Raw genomic sequence first — 17,559 nt, forward strand, 5'->3', positions numbered from 1 at the left:
ACAACAACAATAATAATGGCGCAATAATATTATAATATAACCAGAAAATAGTACAGCGTGAAACTCTAGTCAAAGAGGGGGCTATATGGTACCTTGAAAGAGCTTGGGTACAATACTTCAAAAAAGGTAGGTGGGTGGAACAGTGCGGGGGTGGGTGGGGGTGGGAAGAGGCAGTGAGTCCTGCTTAAAGGTTGTTCAGCAAGACTCCCCACTTCGCTTTGGGCTGCTTGCCAAAAGTGGGGGAAGTTGAGCCAGAAAGAGAGATCCTGCCCAGGTGTGATTTAAATAAATAAATATGCTCTTAGCTTGCCTTCCTTCCTTCCTTCCTTCCTTCCTTCCTTCCTTCCTTCCTTCCTTCCTTCCCAGTTCCTGTGTGATGTTGCAACGCCAAGCTCTGTTCCTCTACCATGTTTTCTTCCCTCCCTCAGGTTTCCTCCATGTCTGGAAGTGTGATGTTGCTTACAGGGATTGATGTCATCATGTGAAATAACTCTGTCACTTGGTGGCTCTTGCCTAGCCCCAGCTTATGAATGCAAGCTGGCTATTTTTAGACCTCTTTCCCACCCAACCCTGAAGGTTTGAGCATTAAATTACAGTATAACCCTATAATGATGATGTTGATGATAGGGCCTGTGTCACTTTATGTTTCCCCACAACAGTCCTTGAGGTGAGGTTTAGGCTGAGAATGTGTCTTGCCAGAGGCAACTCTTAACTCTTCCAAATCCAGGAAAATCCATTGTTACCCCTCTAGGCAGCATCATTTAAATGCTAATCTGTTGCCTTTATGTGCATTTATATCACATTGCCTCGGAGTGTTCCAAGCTTAATCTGGGTCAGTTTTGCAACTCTTTGTTATGTAGGCCTGTGTTGTGTACCCTCAGTGCAGGGACATATCAATCAGTGGTTTGCCTAAAGCCCAGCCAAAGAGTTCCTGCCTGAAGTGATCCAAACTGGGGTTTTCTGGTTCATAGCTCAGCTACTGAACCGCCATGCTGTGCTAGTGGAAGTTAAGTCATAGGTTTCAGTGGGACTTATTTCGAAGTAAACGTGAAAAGATTGCAACCCTTTGTCAGCTTGGCTCCACTGCCTGCTATTTCACACATTTCCCAGCAACAACTCTTGCGGTTTCTCCCACTTTGCGCCCCAACACTGTGTGTCTTCTGAAAAATGAGTTACGGCCAATCCTGGGTCTCCAACAAGTATACCTAAATGAGGCACACATTTTTGAACACCTGCTCATTGCCCATGGGTTATCTTGGTAGTGTAATGTGTGAAGAGGCCCTGATAATCGCATGGATGATTAAGTCTCACATAGGGTTCCTTTGGGTGGACTTTGGTGACAACAGAATATCTTTCTTCTTCTTCTTCTTTGGTGATCACTCATATTCGAGTAAGATTGTCTTCCATGAACACTATCTTAACAGTGAGTCCGTAAGTGGAGGTCAATTCTGGATCCACACATCCTTCCACAGTGGGAACATAGGTTTCCGGGCAGGAATTGATCACTGTGAGGGTTTGCCAGACATGCCTTCCTCTTAGCACGTTTCTCCCTTTCATCCTGACTTCAAGCATCTTTGAAGCCCATGACACCTTTGGTAAAGGCTGTTCTCCAATTGGTGCTCATAGGCCAGTGTTTCCCATTTGCCGCTGTTTATACTACATTTTTGTAGATTTGCCTTGAGAGAGTCTTTAAGCCTCTTCTTTTTACCTCAACCACAACAGAATGTAACAAATGGCCTACAGATTTATGGTAACTGGTGACTGTGGAGAGGCAAGAAGTTGTAGAAGGAATCTAATATTGGTAAATAATTTATTGTATGCTACTTTTACTTGACTGCATTTAGTAGGAAAAACACTCAGGGTGATGCATCTCTTCTTCCCTTCATGGATGAGGTGGGCCTGATGTGTAAATTCACATACTTCAGAAGACAAGCACCGCTTGCTCTGTCCCTCTCTCCCCTGTAGCTTGTGGTGCTTTGGCCAGAACTTTGACATAACGACACTAAAATGATAACCTAAGTTCTTATTTGTTAGCATTTGTTTAGATTTTACATGAGTTTCTCGTATAGGAATGAATGAATGAATGAATGAATAAAAAGTATCTTATTATTAGTAAGGTAAAAGGACCCCTGGACATTTAAGTCCAGTCAAAGGTGACTATGGGGTAGCGGCACTCATCTCGCTTCCAGGCCGAGGGAGCCGGCGTTTGTCCACAGACAGCTTTCCGGGTCATGTGGCCAGCAGGACTAAACTGCTTCTGGTGCAATGGGACACCGTGATGGAAACCAGAATGCACAGAAACACGGTTTACCTTCCCGCCACAGCGGTACCTATTTATCTACTTGCACTGGAGTGCTTTTGAACTGCTAGGTCTTGCCGACTCGAACTGCCAACCTTCCAATCAGCCAGCCCAAGAGGCTCAGTGGTTTAGACCACAGTGCCACCCGCATACCCATCTTACTATTAATGGAAGCCGTGGACCCTCCAGATGTTGTTGGACTAGAACTCCCATCATCCCTGACTATTATTGCCCTTGCTGGCTGGGGCTGATGGGAGTTTGAGTACAACAGCCTCTGGAAGGGCACAGATTCTCCATCCCTATAACAAAGCACGACAAAAGAAGGCAGAGGGCCTTCTCGGTAGTGGCACCCGCCCTGTGGAACGCCCTCCCACCAGATGTCAAAGAGAAAAATAACTACCAAACTTTTAGAAGACATCTAAAGGCAGCCCTGTTTAGGGAAGCTTTTAATGTTTAATAAAGGTAAAGGTAAATGTACCCCTGCCCGTACGGGCCAGTCTTGACAGACTCTAGGGTTGTGCGCTCATCTCACTCTAGAGGCCAGGAGCCAGCGCTGTCCGCAGACACTTCCGGGTCACGTGGCCAGCGTGACAAGCTGCATCTGGCGAGCCAGCGCAGCACACGGAACGCCATTTACCTTCCCGCTGGTAAGTGGTCCCTATTTATCTACTTGCACCCGGGGGTGCTTTCGAACTGCTAGGTTGGCAGGCCCTGGGACTGAACGACAGGAGCGCACCCCGCTGCGGGGATTCGAACCGCCGACCATGCGATCGGCAAGTCCTAGGTGCTGAGGTTTTACCCACAGCGCCACCCGCGTCCCATTTAATGTTTAATAGGTTACTGTATTTTAGTGTTTGTTGGAAGCTGCCCAGAGTGGCTAGGGAAACCCAGCCAGATGGGCGGGGTATAAATAATAAATTATTATTATTATTATTATTATTATTATTATTATTATTATATGCAAGAAATGCTACAGATTGTTATTATATCACAGCAGCAAATTTAATACGCACTATTCATTACCATAGTGAGTAAGAAAAACACAGTCCCTATTTTTAATAGGTATAGCTGCAGGGTGTGGTGCTGGCCCCTAGAAAAAAAAAAAGGCAGAACAGGAAAAAGGGCATTATGACCCTGATAAATGGTGAGCTGCTTGGACTTGCTCTTTCGCAGATCCACTTAGGGAGTGTTGCTAGGATAGACCTTGCAAGCTCACTTGGGGCCTGTCTTAAACTGACATGCCATCCCTGAGTACATTGGACAGGAAGGAGCAGCTAGTTATGGCTCCCTGATGAGTGGACCTGCACACACGCACACATACACATTTGCAAGTATATTTTTAAGTAGAGGCAACTCCCTGTTTGCACGGCGGTTGTGTTCCAGGTCATTGCGTGCAAACACCCCATGTCACTTCCGCCCCTTTTTGTGATGCTTTTGGGTCGCTTCCGGGTTTGGCACGATGCACGTGTGTGCGGTCACGTACATATCGGACACACCGTTTTGAGTGTCACACTTCTGTTTTGAGTGTTACGCTGAGGTCTGTGTTTCTGCTACTTATTTTGCATTTTTGTTTTTGCGGCTTTTTTGTTTTGTTTTTGTGACTGTGTGGAACCCAGTTCAGTTCTTGATTGATTGATTGTGTGACTGCAGTACATTGTTTATTGCTTTCATTTTATGGATCAGTGGTCTCGTTAGATAGTAAAATTCATGTTAAATAGCTGTTTTAGGGGTTGTTTTTAAAGGTCTGGAACGCATTAATCCATTTTGCATTACTTTCTATGGGAAAGCATGCCTTGGTTTGAGAACCAAGGTACCACTGTACTGCTTTTAAAATAAGTAGTTCATATATATAGGTAGTTTTTGTAACTTTGCCTTTTCAGGAAAGTTTTCCTCAAATGTGGAGTATAAATAAAATAAAATAAAATAAAATAAAATAAAATAAAATTTCCATGTTGTCGGGGATGCTGGGAGCTGGAGGCCAGCAAAGTCTGGGTGTGTTCAGGTTTTTCCATCCCTGCAAATGCAGGTAGCAGAAGTAGCCGTAGATTTTGGAGTATCACAGATTTCCTTTCTCTCTCCCTCTCTTTAAAAATTCAGGCCTTTAACTCCACCGTCGGATATTGCAGGACTTTAAACCGGCTGAAGTGTTTTGGAGGCAGCTGCGGGGCAAAGGGAGACCTGGGCCTGTGGCTTCCCTTCCTTCCTTGGCGGAAGCAGTGGGGTAACCTCTGCTTTCCCCTTGCCCCACTCCTGGCTGGGGAGGAGGGTGATGGCTCGATTGAAACAGCTTGGATTCCTTCTGGCAGTCTCTCTCCAGTCCTGCTTACAGCCCACTTTGTGTCAAGGTGAGTGCTCCCTTCGCGGTTGCAAACAGAGGAAAAGTGATCAGAATGGTGTGTCTGTGTGCGCACTGGCCTATATCTCTGGCCCTTAGAACTCTCCCAGGGCCATGTCCCCTCCCCAAACACAACTTCTTCCCCGAGCCTCATTTAGGTAAAGGTAAAGGGACCCCTGACCAATAGGTCCAGTCGTGACCAACTCTGGGGTTGTGCACTCATCTCGCTTTATTGGCCGAGGGAGCTGGCGTACAGCTTCCAGGTCATGTGGCCAGCATGACTAAGCCGCTTCTGGTGAACCAAGCAGCGCACGGAAAAGCCGTTTACCTTCCTGCCGGAGCGGTATCTATTTATCTACTTGCACTGGCATGCTTTCAAACTGCTAGGTTGGCAGGAGCAGGGACCGAACAACGGGAGCTCACCCCGTTGTGGGGATTCGAACCGCCGACCATCTGATCAGCAAGTCCTAGGCTCTGTGGTTTAACCCACAGCGCCACCCGCGTCCCTAAGCCTCATTTACCTTGCTTCAAATCTTCCTTGAATGTTTTTTGTCTGGCTGCAATCAGTGGCAGGGTGAACTGCCTGGTGGCTCACGCGCGGCATCTGTACAGGGTGCGCATGTGTGGCATCCCGTATGAGGTGCACACATGCGGCAGCCCATCGCTCACGTGGCGACCGCATGGGTTTCTGCGCATGCACACTCTGTACAGCATGCTGCACATGCGCACTCCATACGGGCTGTCACTCGCACAGCATCCGTACAGGCTGTCGCCGTCCATACAGCGCATGTGCGGCATCCTGTACAGATTGCACACGCGCGGCAGCCCATACAGTCGCTGTGCGAGAGGCGCCCATACTGACTGCGCACACCCTCGGCCTCTCTACAAGCTGGGGAGAGGCTCTAGGCGTGCAAAAGGGTTTCCCACTGCTGCACTAAGTGCTTAGAGAGCATTCAGTGACCAACAGGCAGAAAGCTTTCTCTAAAATCAATTGTTTGCATCAATTAAGTGTTTTAAATTTGTTGTTAGCTGCCCTGAGCCCGGTTTTCTGAACTGGGAAGGGCGGGGTAGAAATAAAAAATTATTATTATTAAAATCGCCTTCCCCAAACCCCAGTATCAACAAATCTCCCCCTTTGGCATTAGCATGGATCTCAGTGTAACAGAACCGCCCCCTGGAAACCTGCCATGAGTCAACCGTGCAAAGAAGCCATAAAAGTTACTGGCATGCATTAAAAAAGAAAAGAACCTGCTAAGCGGCTAAAAGCATGTGTTTTCGAGCTGGCCAGAGGGGAAGCCCCTCTGCATGGAAACGCAGGGTGGGATTCAACAAATGAGTCCCACCAGCAAGGACTTCTGCTTGTGCAATGGTTCTTCCCCCCCGCTCTCCTACCCTTGCACCCACTGTACCCCCCCCTAAAATGGACTCTGTGGAAATTGGGAGAACACCCAGAACAGCACATGGGGAGGGGATTGTTCTGTCTGCCAAGCCAAATTGCTTGGCGTGATGGAATGGTAATGTTAGCGGGGTGCTGAATTCCTCAAGCTAATAAAGAAACATGTTTTGAACCAAGCAAGCTGGTTGCGGGTGGGGGGGGGCAGGGTCCCCTTTACCATTCTGCTTGGCTTCTGTGCTAGCTGTGGGTGGAGGAGGAATGGAGAGGGCTGTCACTTCTGTGAACCCACCCACTCACCTGCACGGAATTCCTGGTCAATTTGTTAAATGCAAGCCTGCTATAGGTTAACCTTTTGGGGGGGGCAGCTGGGGGGGTGGGGAAAGCCATTCATACCTAGGAACCTTAAAAGGTGTGCTGGGGCGGGCCGCCCTGGGTGTCACCACTCGGGGGGGGGGTGTGACAAAATGCCGGGCAGCACTCACTACAGCGCCTGCAGCGTGCCCGAGCCACACGTCTCTCCTGGGAGAGACTCAGTGGCTTGGGCATGCGTAGGCTCCGCTCTGCCCAAATGGTCCACCGCTGCCTCCCCCCTATCTGTAGGGTGGCTGAGTGGGAGGAGACAGGAGCGTCCTGCCCTGGGTGTCCTGGCCCCGCCCCTGGGCGCAGGGCACATGCGCCTCCCCAGGTACCTGATTGGCTTGTTCTGTCGCTGTGTCAGCCTTCAGATACTATTCAATATAAAACACCATTAGAGGCTGTATCTTGCCAAACAGCGTTGCATGTCAGCAATAGAAAACAATGATACCTCCTGTTGCAGACGCTTCAGGTTACAGACTCCACTAACCCAGAAATAGTACCTCAGGTTGAGGCCTTTGCTTCAGGATGAGAACAGAAATCGCGTGGTGGCAGCGGGAGGCCCCATTAGCTAAAGTGGTGCTTCAGGTTAAGAACAGTTTCAGGTTAAAAACAGACCTCCGGAACAGATTAAGTTCTTAACCTGAGGTACCACTGTGCAGTGGTACCTCTGCTTGAGAACGGGATCCGTTCCGGAGGCCCGTTCGCAATATGAAAAGCCCGCAACCTGAAGCGCCATATCTGTGCAGGTGCGCAGCGCGATTTAGTGCTTCTGCACATGTGCAAGCGGCAAAACCCAGAAGTAACCTTTTCCGGTACTGAAAAAACGTAACATGAGGTATGACTGTACTCTTGGATCACAACTACTAAATGTTGAGATTCTATCAAAATAGCAAGGATTGTCAAAAAATGGTTATCAGTACAAATATAGATGTAGAGTGTCTGAAGAATATTTAACTTTGAAATTTTCAAAAAAAAAAGGGGGGGGAGCAAATTCCTTCAAGCAAATTCATTTTGGGGGTCAAAGTCACGCACGCTTCTTGCTAGGATACAATTTAAGGGTGGATAGGTCTTTGGATCATTCTTGATCCTGAAATAGTTTCAAGGAAAGAGGCCAGGTCATCCCGGAAAGCAGAATGGAGCTCCTTTTTCTAGGAATGTGTCAGAGCCACTCTGGACTTCCTTGAAGTGTTTTTGTAGGCTTCACCTGTCAATTGCAAAGCACTTTCAGGGCGTGCCTCTGGCTCCCTTGGCCCAAGGAGTGAGCTCTGTCTGACTCACTCGTGCCCTCCCCAGCACAGTGGGTGTGGATTCCCTGAGAGAAGGCACAAACCAGGTTGCTCCACCATGCGTCCTCTGGTTCCTGGGCAGTACCCAGCCTGAAATGGAAACTGAATGCCTAAGAGAAAGAACTGTCTCAACAAGAACCACACCTGTCCCAGGAGAGATGGAAAGCCATGGGCTTAGCTCTGTAAGTGAAGGCTACCGGAGGAGGTGCAGGTCTGGTAATTAAGGCCTTGGGTGTCCAAGGGAGGTCCTTTCTGAAATGCACCTATCTCTGCATCACGTCTCATTGATGAAGAACCCCCATGGACAGTGCAGAGCCTGAGGACTAGTTTGGCTGTCATTAAACAGTAGTACTGTTTTGGGCGGGGGACAGGGCAGACAGGTTTGGGAGACTCCCTGTTCCTGAATGGAGTAACTGTGCCCCTGAAGGACCAGGTTCTCAGCCTGGGAGTCAGTTTGGACTCACAGCTGTCCATGGAGGTGCAGGTCAATTCTGTATCCAGGGCAGCTATCTACTAGCTCCATCTGATACGCCGGCTGAGACCCTACCTGTTTACCACAGCGTCTTAACAAAGTGCTTCATGCTCTGGTTATCTTCCTCTTGGACTACTGAAATGGGCTCTATGTGGGACTACCTTCGAAGGTGACTCTGAAACTACAACTAATCCAGAATGTGGCTGGCAGACTGGTGACTGGGAGTGGCTGCTGGGACCATATAACACTGGTCCTAAAGGATCTACACTGGTTCCCAGTATATTTCTGAGCACAATTCAAAGTGTTGGTGATGTCTTTTATTTTTATTTTTTTAAAGATATTTATTAATATTTTATATAATAGAACAAACATACAACATACAACAAAAGAAACAACAGAGGAAAAAGTACATCACAAAAAAACAGAAAAAGACTATAAAAACATAAAAAAGAAAAATTCCAATTTTTAACTTAATATCTATATAACCCTCTTTCTTGACTTCCTCGCATCTCCCTTTTTTGTGTTCCCCTTTACACAATAGAATTCAGCAAATTCTAACCCTCTTTCAGACCTCCTTTATGATTATATATTTCAACCTATTATGTCTCCAATTTTTCTTCTCTTTTCAAAATCAGTTTTTACCTATTCTTTATAACTTAATCCCTTGTGCCGTTTTGTTTTAAAGCCTTAAATGGCCTCAGCCCAGTATATCCAAAGGAGCGTCTCCACTCCCATCGTCCAGCCCAGACGCTGAGGTCCAGCGCCGAGGGCCTTCTGGCGGTTCCCTCACTGTGATAATTGAGGTTACAGGAAACCAGGCAAGAGGGCCTTCTTGGTGGTGAATGTTGACATTTTCCAAGTCTAACACTCTTGGGGGCCACAATGCCAGGTCTGAAACCACATTTGATAGCTCAGGTAGAGAATCAGTTGGGCAGTAACAGTGACTGCCTGCCCTCCCAGCCAGCCCCGCAGCACACCCTGGAGGTACACTTGGTACTAAGGGGGCATTGCTGGGGGAGGCCGACCCCACACTGCCGCCCCACCAAGCCTTAGTTATAGATGCCCCATCGGCTTCTTCATCCTTGATTAAATTGTGGGTGAGGGACATCTTATTATGGACCAACCTGGCATTTTCAAGCAGCACCCAGAGACCCAGGTCAAGCTGGCATAAAGGTAAAGGGACCCCTGACCATTAGGTCCAGTTGTGACAGACTCTGGGGTTGCGGCTCTCATCTCGCTTTATTGGCCGAGGGAGCCGGCGTACAGCTTCCGGGTCATGTAGCCAGCATGACTAAGCCGCTTCTGGCGAACCAGAGCAGCGCACGGATACGCCGTTTACCTTCCCTCCGGAGCAGTACCTATTTATTTACTTGCACTTTGAAGTGCTTTTGAACTGGTAGGCTGGCAGGAGCAGGGACCGAGCAATGGGAGCTCACCCCATTGTGGGGATTCAGTCCTAGGCTCTGTGGTTTAACCCACAGCGCCACCCACATCCCAAGCTGGCATAGTCACCACCAAATCTTGAGATGGAAAAAGGGCCAGAACATGACACTGTGCCACAGTCCAGGCTCCAAAGGTCTGAACTGAGCTCTCCTCAACTGGTTCACCCTTGATCCAGTGTCAAATCTCTGCTTGTCTATGACCACTGGAATTGGGCTTTCTGATGCTTCCCTCAAGCAGTCCAAGGTTTGCTTTTCCAGGCGCATGATAGACTTAATAAATAACTCCTGACTGCCTCAGCAAAAGCAATACCCCTACCCACTAACCAGCAGGTAAGAAATAGAATTCAAACCCTGACACCCCCTACAGGGGTGGAGGAAGGGGTGTGTAGTGGGTGCAGTCCACCCCAAATGTCACCACTGGGGGGGGCACAGAATGCCGGGCAGCACTCACAGTGGGGCCTGCAGCACGCCTGAGCCATGCATCTCTCCTGGAAGAGACGGTCTGTCTGCTGCCTCCCCCCAAGCTGTAGGGCGGCTGAGTGGGAGGAGGCAGGCAGATTCCAGAGGCCCCACGGTGCAGCCTGCCCCTATGAACAGCTCACCCCACCCGAGCAGCTTCCCCCACCGCTGACCCCCCCCCATTCCCTAGAGATTGTAGCATGTGAGATGCTGTTTGTTTCTCCATGTGTGCACATCACTGATACATGCTCTGGCAACAGCTTTCTGCAGTCTTTGTTTGCAGTGCGCATGCGGTGAAATAAATGTGTGAATGTGCCTCATGGGTACATAGTGTACAGTTGGGTGCACTGTAAACCTCTGCTGTGCAGAAGCCAAAACTGTAATGTGTGGACACTTTTCAATCCTGTTTTAAATTTGTTATTATCTTTGCTTTTACATACATACAAGGGACACGGGTGGCGCTGTGGGTTAAACCACAGAGCCTAGGACTTGCCGATCAGAAGGTCGGCGGTTCGAATCCCCACGATGGGGTGAGCTCCCATTGCTCAGTCCCTGCTCCTGCCAACCTAGCAGTTCAAAAGCACGTCAAAGTGCAAGTAGATAAATAGGTACCACTCCGGCGGGAAGGTAAATGTTGTTTCCATGCGCTGCTCTGGTTTGCCAGAAGCGGCTTAGTCATGTTGGCCACATGACCCGGAAGCTGTATGCTGGCTACCTCGGCCAGTAAAGCGAGATGAGCGCCGCAACCTCAGAGTCAGCCACGACTGGACCTAATGGTCAGGGGTCCCTTTACCTTTACCTTTATGCTTTTACAGTTAGGAGTCAGTATGAAACATTTTATGTAGTATGTAACAAATCAGTGCAAGGAACAACAATAACCTGCTCACCTTCTCTCTCTTCTCTGCATGTCAGTAGAGGTGTGTCCTGGGCGGATGACCCCTTCTCTCCTTGAAGGGGGAGCAGCAGCAAATGCAGAGATTACAAAAGTTTACCTGCTCTGCTGTTGCACCAGCTGCTTGACCTCCCGTCCCACTGCCATAAATAGGGTCACATGTGTGCCCCTCCCCTTGCCACCACACAACTGAACTGCAGGTAACTCGGATCTTGTGTGAGGGTTCAGTTCCAGTGGTCCACACGCATTTGGAAAAATGTGTGAAGTCAGGAACCTCTCAAACGGTCCTCCTTCCCTGGCAAGGTGGAGGTTGGCTTACCTGGCCTTCAGAAGGCAGCGCAAGGGTCCCAGAGTCCCAGAGCCCTCATGCCTCCATCCCGAAGCCTAGTTAATACTTTCCCAGCTTGGGGATGGAGATGCGAGAGCTCTAAGACCCTGCTAGAACCCACACACTGCCTCTCCAAAGCCAAGTCCGTGATGGTTTGATTTGCGCAGGTGGCGGCGGTAAGTAATCGGTAGGTAAGAAAAATAAGCGTCAAGATGTGAGCAACCTGTAATGTGAGATTCACATGCTCTTGGTTAAAAGATGTATCTTCAGTGCATTCTTTGTCGTCTGATCTGAACCCCTAAAAAAGAGACATTGCACGTTCTTTTGTAATTCATGAAAATCTTTTAATAAAATTATTTATTTAAAAAAAGTGTGTCTGTGTTCAGACCTCATGAATTGGGCCATTCTGCAATATGGCTCTCCATGGGGAGATTGCCCTGTGTTGCATGTTACTTCTTGGCTGTGGTCTAATGAAACAGGGAGGAGTGTAAAATGATTCGTTGCCTGGCAAAAGACCTGAGTCAGGTGAAATCTTGTCCCTCAGGCCTTTTGGGGGGCTGGACTATATTGGGGGCATTCCTATGCCCTACAAATAACCCAGAGATGCATTTTAAATAAAAGGACACATTCTACTCATGTAAAAGCACGCTGATTCCCAGACTGTCCGCAGGCCGGATTTAGGCTGGATTTTACTCATGTAAAAGCACGCTGATTCCCAGACTTTACTCATGTAAAAGCACGCTGATTCCCAGGATTTAGAAGGCGATTGGGCCGAATCCGGCCCCTGGGCCTTAGTTTGCCTACCCATGTTCTTCTCTAATGCCTACTGTTTGTCTCTTTCCAAAACAAGGCACTAACAGCACTCCAGTGGAAACCACATCCTTTCCTCCCTCTGCTTCATATGGCCTTTCGGTATGTATGTCTGTCTTTCTTGGGCAGGGTTCGTGTGTGTCAGGTTTTTTTGGGGGGTGATCTTGATGTGGGCATCTCATGCTGCCTAAAATGGGGGCATCATTGTCTGGGCAAGGCAGGTGCAGACTGTTTGTAGCTTAGCTCGACCTGCCTTTCCTTACCTCAGGCAAAGGCACCTTGGGTCTTTTGAAGCTCTTGCCTGCAGTGGCAAATTTGATAGATGCTCGAGGCAGCTGTTATCACCAGTACCCAAAAATGACTGCGGCCAATTGAGACAACATGGTAAAATATTCAAGAAAAAAAATGGAAGAGGGCTGGATTTGCCCCCCCCCCCTGCTGTGGTCAGTTGATGATGGTATGTTATGGTAGCAGCAGCAATGCTGGCGACAAAGGACTGGGTTTGGGCAGCACCTCTGGACTTAAAACCTGGCTTACAGTTCAGGTTTGCATCTGACACATGACCCTCCTGGTGCTGGGCTGCCCATCAGTTTGCTCACAACAATTGGTGCAGCCGCACCAGCGAGCCAAGCCGTTGATCAGGGCAGCTCTATTTTCAAGAGATGCCCATGAATCTGCACTGCGCATATTGATTTGTTCAGTGCAGGTGCGCAAGTCTAAGGAGCGTGCAGGTTCCCCCCCCCCCACCGCATGTTAGTATAATAATAATAATAATAATTTATTATTTATACCCTGCCCGTCTGGCTGGGTTTCCCCAGCCACTCTGGGCGGCTTCCAACAAAACACTAAAATACAACAATCCATTAAACATTAAAAGCTTCCCTAAACAGGGCTGCCTTCAGATGTCTTCTAAAAGTTTGGTAGTTATTTTTCTCTTTGACATCTGGTGGGAGGACGTTCCACAGGGCGGGTGCCACTACCGAGAAGGCCCTCTGCCTGGTTCCCTGTAACTTGGCTTCTTGCAGCGAGGGAACCGCCAGAAGGCCCCCGGCGCTGGACCTCAGTGTTAGGCCCTGCTTCACTTTCCTCCGCTGTAACAATGTTCTCCCCCTGTTTCTTTCCCCGTGGCAGAAGTCAGAGCTGGCAGCAGCCATCGCTGTGCCGTGTGTTTTTGGGGGCCTCCTGCTGATCGGCCTCCTGGTTTTTATGGGACTCAAAATCCGGGAGAAGCGGCAGACAGAGGGCACTTACCGGCCCAGCAGCGAAGAGCAGGTGGGTGCCCGCGTCGAAACTAACACCAACCTCAAGCTTCCCCCGGAAGAGCGACTCATCTGAGATGGGGGAAAGGGCTCTGCTTTTGGGTCTCAGCTTGGATGGAGCCGCTCAACACACTGGACTCCAAAAAACCAAAAACACTAACATTTAAAAGGGTGCTTCTGCTGCTGCCAGGCTTGAGGTTTTCCAGCAAGCCTCTTAAAGCTTTCCCTGCGGGCTGGATGTGAACTGCTGCACACAGGAGACACATGTTTTAGAATGGGCTTTGAGGAGCGGCTGGATTTCATGCATGCACACTGCCGGGAATGGCTAGAGGCAGACAGTTCAAGGCAAGATTGGATCCTGCCTCTCTGGGCACACAGAAGAGAGAGGGCTGCCCCCCTCAGCCCATGCAATGCCAACTGCCCAGTGCTAGATCTCCCTTCTCTATGCTGCCCCAAAGAACGAACTCTTCTGACTCTAAGTGGGAGTGCGTGGAATTGCCACTCGAGCTGACACAGGAGTTGTTGCTTTTGTGTGAACAGGACAAGAGCAGAGGGTGGGTGGGGAGGCTGTTCTTGGCTTTAAGGGTCCTGCCACGTGAGATCTGGGGCAGGCTTGCCTCTTTTGTTTTTAAAGAAAATGTATTGCGCTGTGCCTTTCAGTATGCCACTATTTAATAAAAACGAATCTCCCTTCTCTGGCAAGAGAAAAGTCGACACAACCTAGAGTGTTATTACCCTGTTGCCTTACGGTTGGCCAGTTTGAGTTGGCAGGTGACTCTTAAATGTTTCATAATAGGGAAGGGGAGAGCTGTGGCCCTCCTAGGGGCTTTTGGGCTACAGTTTTTCTATACTGGCCGGGGCTGATGGGAGCTGGAGTCCAGCAGCAGGGCCACAGATTCCCCCAGCCCTGTTTTAAATGAACTAAAGGAGGACCGTACCAAACAGAAACCCAGCAAATGAACAGAGGCAGGCCCCCAAAAGGGTCTCCACAAGATACAGTGGTACCTCGGGTTACATATGCTTCAGGTTACATACGCTTCAGGTTACAGACTCCGCTAACCCAGAAATAGTACCTCGGGTTAAGATGAAAACAGAAATCGTGCTCTGGTGGCGCGGTGGCAGCAGGAGGTCCCTTTAGCTAAAGTGGTGCTTCAGGTTAAGAATAGTTTCAAGTTAAGAACAGACCTCCAGAACGAATTAAGTTCTTAACCCGAGGTACCACTGTACTGTTAACCCGATTCCAAAACTTTGCTTTAGGTATTTCAAGTCTGCTTTAGCCTGTTCAAAGCACCTTAGACACATTATTTCAAGTTTTTCCAACAACACTGTAAGGGGTAGGTCAGCATTATTATTCCCGTATTACAGACTGGGAGGGAACATCCAGGCCAGCCCAAGTCATCCACATGAACGCATGATTTGAACTGAGCTTTCCTGATTCTCATTCAATCTCCTAGCTTTTGCTCCACATCAGCCTCCATCAAAGGCAACTGCCATTGCAGGTCTTCCAACCCTTGTTCCACTTTGGATATCCTATCTAACCTCTGCCTAAGGACTGCAACAGACACAATGCAGGAGGTTCAAAACCCAATAAAGTGTGTTTATGTGGGTGGGAAATGCCAGAAGGTCCCATTGGAAACCTTTGCTTCGTATTTGTATTAACCCAGGCATAGGCAAACTCGGCCCTCCAGATGTTTTGGGACTACAACTCCCATCATCCCTGACCACTGGTCCTGTTAGCTAGGGATGATGGGAGTTGTAGCCCCAAAACATCTGGAGGGCCGAGTTTGCCTATGCCTGTATTAACCCCAAGGCCCTCTTAAGGAGCGGGTGGATGTGGAAGAGTTCCATGTTCATTTTACCCTTATATAGAATTTTCCTCTCCCCATTTTATTGTCACAGCTCCAAGTTAAGCTAGGCTCAGGTACTAACTGCACAAATTGATAAAGCTTGGCTTAAAAAGCTACACTCTGCATGAACTGCAGGTTGATGCACAAAGCTAGCCGCTCCCACTTTGTGCAAGTGGTAAGACTACGATGGGGTTTTAGCATTACTTGGGATCCTGGTTCGTTTCTCCCTAATCAGCTAGCTTGATGTAGGGTTGCCATATGTCCAGAATTTCACGAAAATAACCGGCAATTGGCCTTCGGAAACAGTGTCTGGGCGGAAATCGGTGAAACATCCGGGAAAATCTGGATGTACGGCAACTGATGTCGGCAGTGTCGTTTTGGGCAATTTCCCTTGAAATTAGCTCAACAACTTTGCCACGCCCCCAAAAGAAAGCTCCACAACTTTTCTGCCCAGATTTTCACTTTTTGAAATATGGCAACCCTAGCTTGTCTTAGATCAAGGTTTGTTGTTGGTTTGCTAGGGAGAAACCAACCCTGAGCCTGCATTCAGATGTAACACAAATTGACTTCCCCCTTCCTGGCTTATTTATCGGCGCTGTGGGTTAAACCACAGAGCCTAGGACTTGCCGATCAGAAGGTCGGCGGTTCGAATCCCCATAACGGGGTGAGCTCCTGTTGCTCGGTCCCTGCTCCTGCCAACCTAGTAGTTCGAAAGCACGTCAAAGTGCAAGTAGATAAATAGGTACCACTCCGGCGGGAAGGTAAACAGCATTTCCGTGCGCTGCTCTAGTTTGCCAGAAGCGGCTTAGTCATGCTGGCCACATGACCTGGAAGCTGTACACCAGCTCCCTCGGCCAATAAAGCAAGATGAGCCCTGCAACCCCAGAGTCGGTCACAACTGGACCTAATGGTCAGGGGTCCCTTTACCTTTACCTATGAAGGGAAGGTTGATGTGTGAGTAATTGGGCTGTGTGCATGTTATGAAGCCAAGGTTCATAGGTCCAGATGTGGCCAGTAATTGCCTGGCAAGATTTGCAGACAGGCTGCCACGCGGTTACTGTTAAACTCTCTTTGTACGGTGGCTATCTCCACGGGGCAAATTGGATGCCATGCCTTGCCCTACAGTGCATGATATCTGGTCTGTCTCAAGTTGATGGTGAAGCCAGGGCACTTGGGTGCCTGAGGAGTGAACTCCAACCACAACAACACTGTTGCTAATTAATATAAAGCACAATCCATCAGGGTGCTCTCCTGCCTAAGTCCCATTCCAGCTCACGGGAGCTGTACTAGAGCATAATTAGGAGCTGCCCAAAGCTCAGTTGTGGAAGGTATTTGAATTGCAGTAATTTTGAGCAGCAACCTTGTGCCTTGAGCAAAATATAATTAAGATCACAGTATATAAAATCAAGATAAAAACAATAACCCAATAATAGCCCCCAAAAGAGCCACATTTTAAAAGGGTATGGGATGTTGATCAGGTCAGCCGAATCCTAGAATCATAGAGTTGGAAGAGACCACAAGGGCCATCGAGTCCAACCCCCTGCCAAGCAGGAAACACCATCAGAGCACTCCTGACATATGGTTGTCCAGCCTCTGCTTAAAGACCTCCAAAGAAGGAGACTCCACCACACGCCTTGGCAGCAATTTCCACTGTTGAACAGCTCTTACTGTCAGGAAGTTCTTCCTAATCTTTAGGTGGAATCTTCTTTCTTGTAGTTTGGATCCATTGCTCTGTGTCTGCTTCTCTGGAGCAGCAGAAAACAACCTTTCTCCCTCCTCTATGTGACATCCTTTTATATATTTGAACATGGCTATTATATCATCCCTTAACCTCCTCTTCTCCAGGCTAAACATGCCCAGCTCCCTTAGCCGTTCCTCATAAGGCATCGTTTCCAGGCCTTTGACCATTTTGGTTGCCCTCCTCTGGACACGTTCCAGTTTGTCAGTGTCCTTCTTGAACTGTGGTGCCCAGAACTGGACACAGTACTCCAGGTGGGGTCTGACCAGAGCAGAATACAGTGGCACTATTACTTCCCTTGATCTAGATGCTATACTCCTATTGATGATCATCTTCATCAATTGATAGACTCCTACCTTCAGGAGCACTGTCTACCTCACCCACATTAGTCAGTTTAAAGCCCTCCTGATGAGGTTCTGAGATTTTTGGCAAAAACATTCCAACCGTTGTGAGGTGCAGCCCATCGCTTGCCAGAAGTCCATCTTCAAGAAACTGCAGTCCGTGATCTAAGAATCCAAACCGTTCCTGTTTACACCATTTGCGAAGCCAGCTGTTCACTTCCACTATTTTTCCCTCTCTCCCTGGGCCACGTCGTTCAACTGGGAGGACAGATAAGATGACAGTTTGTGCATTTAATTG

The 17,559-nt window shown here is 48.6% G+C and overlaps 1 protein-coding gene across 2 annotated transcripts in view; it reads left to right on the forward strand.

Annotated features, from left to right (window-relative positions):
- CRB3 (crumbs cell polarity complex component 3) overlaps positions 1-17,559 on the forward strand; it is a 30,235-nt gene that overhangs the window by 11,136 nt on the left and 1,540 nt on the right. For both annotated transcript variants that reach the window (XM_081845722.1, XM_081845721.1), the window contains exons 2-4: positions 4,397-4,644; positions 12,117-12,178; positions 13,208-13,348. In XM_081845722.1, coding sequence (XP_081701848.1) covers positions 4,569-4,644; positions 12,117-12,178; positions 13,208-13,348 — 279 coding nt within the window. In that variant the 5' untranslated portion in view covers positions 4,397-4,568. The remainder of the gene's footprint in view (positions 1-4,396; positions 4,645-12,116; positions 12,179-13,207; positions 13,349-17,559) is intronic.

The sequence above is a fragment of the Podarcis erhardii genome, assembly GCF_964252035.2.
Source record: "Podarcis erhardii genome assembly, chromosome: 17".
NCBI classification, from domain to species: Eukaryota; Metazoa; Chordata; class Lepidosauria; order Squamata; family Lacertidae; genus Podarcis; species Podarcis erhardii.